The sequence below is a fragment of the Triticum urartu genome, chromosome 3A (genome assembly GCF_056163025.1).
Source record: "Triticum urartu cultivar PI428250 chromosome 3A, HENAU_Tu73, whole genome shotgun sequence".
NCBI lineage: Eukaryota > Viridiplantae > Streptophyta > Magnoliopsida > Poales > Poaceae > Triticum > Triticum urartu.
Genome location: NC_141875.1, coordinates 506,656,096 through 506,661,171, shown reverse-complemented (window position 1 = coordinate 506,661,171; position 5,076 = coordinate 506,656,096). Strand labels below are relative to the sequence as shown.

At 47.8% G+C, this 5,076-nt stretch overlaps 1 protein-coding gene across 1 annotated transcript; it reads right to left on the bottom strand.

Annotated features, from left to right (window-relative positions):
- Nucleotides 1–942: 942 nt before the first annotated feature.
- On the bottom strand, nt 943–3,941 carry LOC147980290 (uncharacterized). Its single transcript, XM_087515546.1, has 2 exons — nt 2,850–3,941; nt 943–1,320 (listed from the first exon to the last, which is right to left on the bottom strand). The coding sequence occupies exons 1-2, from the start codon at nt 3,939–3,941 to the stop codon at nt 943–945; spliced, it is 1,470 nt and encodes a 489-aa protein (XP_087371672.1).
- Nucleotides 3,942–5,076: the final 1,135 nt, after the last annotated feature.

Sequence of the window (5,076 nt, the reverse complement as noted above, 5' to 3'; positions counted from 1 at the left end):
GTGTGGCGTACCGCAAAACGGATGAAACGGACCTCCTACGGTCGAAATGGGGGTCCTGTTCATCGAGAGGGGTGTGGCGTACCACAAAACGGGACTCCACGGGATACTGTTCATCTCCACCGTCGACCTCCTCCAGCCTCCACGGGCTCCTGTTCATCCAGCCTCCACCGCGCGCTACTCCACCGGCTACTGTTCAACCACCCCTCCACCATCTACTGTTCATCCAGCCCTCTACACCATGGGGTCCTGTTCAACCACCCCTCCACGGGCACCCCTCCACCGTCTACTATTCATCCAGCCCTCCACCACACCACGGGGTCCTGTTCATCCAGAGGCAACGCCACCGCTCACTATTCATCCAAACCTCCTCGCAACGCTCACTGTTCATCCTAGAGGCAGCATCGATCGGCTTCAGTTAGCAGCAGTAGCGAAGGAATCGCTGGACCGGGTTCAGTTAACAGCCATCGATCGATCGCTCGGGTTCAGTAACACGTAGCCTGCAGTGCAATCGCTTGGGTTTAGTTAGAACCCAACGCCTCGCTCGGGTTCAGTTAGAGCCAACGCCTCGCACACACGTGCGTACGTGTAAGAGAGAAACGCGCATCTCTCGGCCCCCGACCTCCCACCGTAACCGAGAACTCCCCGAAATTCCCCCCCTCGCTTCTACAATGGTTTTTTCCGTCATGGACGGCCCAAAGAATGTCATGCAGCTGCGTCTCCGGCCCGCCCAGGACGAAAAGCCCACAAAATCTATGATGATACTGGGTTTTGTCACAATTATCGTCATAGAAGTGTCATATGTATGACAGAAATTTTTTTCGTTAAGCCCAAAATGTCACAGATGTCTTTTTTTGTAGTGAAGTACATCTTGGTACTTCCCGGATAAATAGAGAGAGGGGTGTCATGCGCTTCTTTCATCACCTCCTCTATCATAAACTCGAATCAGGGTACCACAATGCAATCTCTGAAGTATAAGGTTCCATCTTCACTAAGTGAAAAATCTCTGGATTTCTCTAAGGCAACATCCTTTTTCATCCGATCAACATGAGCATCTTTGGCTTGAGCAGACTTAATTGCTTTCAAAAGAGTTGGTTCTAAGACAAGGTTATTCAGAGAACCCTGTGGAACTAGTTGAAGGTTCAGCTTGCATAGCTCTTCATAAAGGCGGGGTTGAGCCTTGTAGACCATGTGGTTATTGCAATATGACTTACGGCTCAGGGCATCGACCATTACATTAGCCTTACCAGGGGTATAGGATATACCGCAGTTGTAGTCCGCAATAACTTCCATCCATCGCTGCTGATGGAGGTTCAGATCTGGCTGAGTAAACAAATACTTCAGACTGTGATGATCAGTGAAGATCTCGCAACGATTACCGAGAAGGTACTGCCGCCATAGCTTCAGTGCATAGATAACCGCAGCAAGCTCAAGGTCATGAACTGGGTAGTTCTCTTCGTGAGGGCGCACTTGACGGGAGGCATAAGCAATCACTCTGCGCTCTTGCATTAGGACACAGCCTAATCCTTGTCATGAAGCGTCGCAATAGATGACGAAGTCCTTGGAAGAATCAGGGGAGCAATCACTAGGGCAGAAGTCAGCTTGTCCTTGAGTGCCTGGAAACTTTCTTGACACTTTTCAGTCCAATCAAACTTAACGCCTTTGTGTAGCAGATTGGTCAGTGGCTTGGCGATCTTGGAGAAGTTCTCGACAGAGCGGCGACAATAGCTGGCTAGACCGAGAAAGCTTCTGACTTGCTTGACAGTCTTCGGAGGGGTCCAGTCAAGAATAGCCTGAACGCGCTCTGGGTTGATGACAATACCATCCTTGGAGATGACATGACCAAGGTAAGTGACTTCGGGTAACCAGAATTCAAACTTGGAATACTTAGCATAAAGTTGATGTTCTCGAAGCTTCTCTAGAACAGGACGAAGATGTTCGGCATGTTCTTCTTTATTCTTCGAATATACCAATATATCATCCAGATAGACTACAACGAACTTGTCGAGGTAATCCATGAATATATAGGTCATCAGGCGAGAGAATGTGGCCGGAGCATTGGTGAAACCAAAAGACATGACGGTGTACTCATAAGAACCATAACGAGTGACGAAAGCGGTCTTTGGAATATCCTCTTCACGAACACGGATCTGGTGGTAATATAACCTCAAGTCGAGTTTAGAGAATATCGATGAACCAGCTAGTTGATCATACAGATCATTGATCCGAGGAAGGGGATATTTGTTCTAAATTGTAGCTTGGTTGATAGGACGATAGTCTTGGACCAAACGATTCGTTCCATCCTTCTTCTTCACAAAGAGGGAAGGTGCTCCCCAAGCTGAGGAACTTGGACGAATGAATCCACTGCGAAGAGATTTATCGATTTCCTCCTTAAGTTCAAGGAGCTCATGAGGTGGCATCTGGTAGGGTCGCTTGGCGATAGGAACGGTGCCTGGTTTCAAATCGATGACGAACTCGACATCTCGGGCAGGGGGTATTCCTGGAAGTTCTTCCGAGAAGACATCGAGGAAGCCGCAAACAACTAGAATCTTTTAAATTCCCTCAAGAGGTGATGCGTTCAACGCATTCAACGCATAATGTCGTGCTTCGGCGTTTTGAACAATCTGAGCATGGTGGCTTACTATCTCATAGGAAGGATGTAGGAGATGAACGACTTTGGTGGCACAAACGATAGAGGAAGTATGTGCTTTCAACCATTCCATTCCCAGAATGAGGTCAATGTTGGAAGACTCCAGAATAATGGGAGAAACATGAAATTCCAACCCTTCAATTTCAACGGGGACATCGTGACCAATCATGGTAGTTCGACACTGACCAGCAGGGGTGCGTACCACAATCAGAGTGTTCATGGGCTCGCATCGAATGTCGTGTGCATATGCAAAATTGTCTAACATGAATGAATGGGATGCTCCTGAATCAAATAAAACAGGTGCTGGTACTGAATTAACAAGGAGAGTACCCATCACATTGGCGGGCTGGTCTTGAGCTTCATTCATATCAACATGATTAGCTCTACCACGACCATAAGGTCTGGCATTGTTGTTATGGGGCTGATTGTTACGGCCAGTTGAAGGCAGAGCTAGCTGGTTCCTTTTCTGATTGCACTCTTTGGCAAGGTGACCTGGACGGCCACATCTGAAGCACAGACCATCATTGGGATTGGTAGCCGGCGCTTGGGGTGGTACAACTCGAAGAGGCTGCCTCGGCGGTGGAGGAGGCAGACAAGGTGCAACATAGGTCTGTCTTGGTGTAGGTGCAGCTAGACGATACATGTTATGGGGAATCCATATCCGACGCCTCTGCGCCAACGGGCCCGAAGATGAGCCAGTGTCACGGCTGCGCCTAAGGGATCCCTGGTGTTCCTGAAGACCAGACTCAACTTGAATAGCCTTGTTCACCAAGGTGGCAAAGTCGGCAAAGTCATGAATGAGCAGTGCTAGATTGATATCAGGGTGAAGTCCATCATGAAACTTCTCTTGCTTACGAGCATCAGTTGAAATGTCTTCTTCGGCATAATGTGACAAGTCCAGAAATTCCCACTGATAAGCATCTACAGACTTGTTGCATTGGGTGAGGTTGCGGAACTCGCGCTTCTTCTTGTCCATGGTTCCTTGAGGAATGAAGCGGGCACAGAAAGCATCTTGGAAATCCGGCCAAGTGATGACTATTCCAGTAGGCAGGATATGCCTGTGGCTGTCCCACCATTGAGCAGCGGGACCCTTCAGAAAGAAAGATGCAACGGTGACATAGCTAGCAGGGGCCACACTAGCAGACTCCATTTCATACGTGATGTCGCGTAGCCAGTCATCAGCATCAAGGGGTTGAGTTGAGCTGTGGTAAATAGTTGGGTTGAGAAGCATGAAGTCCTGCAGAGTTACTAGGGTTGGCTGTTGATTCATGTTCAGACGAGGAAACTGAGCCATCATTCCTTCCATGAACTGACGGTTCAGCTCAAATTGTTGCATCATTCCAGCAAAGAATTCGGGCGGTGGTGGAGCGTTGCCACCACGGCCACGACCAGCGGGCCTAACCATCCTACTAACATGTAATAGGGGGTAGTCCAGCATTGAGCATTTGGAAAGACAAGGATCATTCATGATGGAACATGCATAATGAAAGAGGTACGATGGATACCACTTCGTAGTCAACACGACAGTGTGTGTACTATTTAGAATACTATTCTAAGAACTATGGCTTATCCAACTTTGGGGTGAATGTGGTCACGGGATCCTAATGTCAGAGTTAGTAAATTTGTTTAACCCGAATGGAAGAGAGATCAGAATCCCAGAGTATAGACGAGGAATAAAAGATCCTAATACCACCCATATGGCGACATGGGCCCGTAAGCCACAAAACCAATGTTAGTAAAAGTTTTTTAGTGAGTAGACTCAACTTCGGCCAAGGAGTTGGAAAGGGGGCTACCTACAGGCAGTCGGCTCTGATACCAACTTGTGATGCCCTCGATTCAATCGTACACTAATCATACACGCAAATGTGTATGATCAAGATCAAGGGATCACGGGAAGATACCACAACACAACTATAGACACAAATCAAAATAATACAAGATTTATATTACAAGCCAGGGGCCTCGAGGGCTCGAATAAGCTCGAATACACAAGAGTCAGGGGAAGCAACAATATCTAAGTACAGACATAAGTTGAACAAGTTTTCCTTAAGAAGGCTCGAACAAAAGCATCTACGATCGAAAAGGCAAGGCCTCCTGCTTGGGAGCCTCCTAACTACTCCAAGTCATCAACGGCCATCACGTAGTAGTAGGCACCCTCAGGGTAGTAGTAGTCATGAGTGGTGTCGTCTGGCTCCTTGGATCCGTCATCTGGTCGCAACAATCGGGTATGGGGGAAAACAGGTAGCAAAGCAACCGTGAGTACTCATCCAAAGTACTCGCAAGACTTACATCAGATCTAAAGTAAGTACGCATTGGTATCAAATTCAAAGGGTTGTATCTGTGGACTGAACTACAGAATGCCAGAACGGAAGGGGAAAGTCTAATCCTATCGAAGACTAGCATCTTCAACATCTTCAGCGGTCTTGCAG

Excerpts from the sequence above, each read along its gene's own strand:
- LOC147980290 (XM_087515546.1), bottom strand. The coding sequence starts at position 3,941 with ATGGCTCAGTTTCCTCGTCTGAACATGAATCAACAGCCAACCCTAGTA. Across the intron at positions 1,321-2,849 it reads CCATGAACACTCTGATTGTG|CCAGATCTGAACCTCCATCA; the intron begins GTACGCACCCCT and ends TTGTTTACTCAG.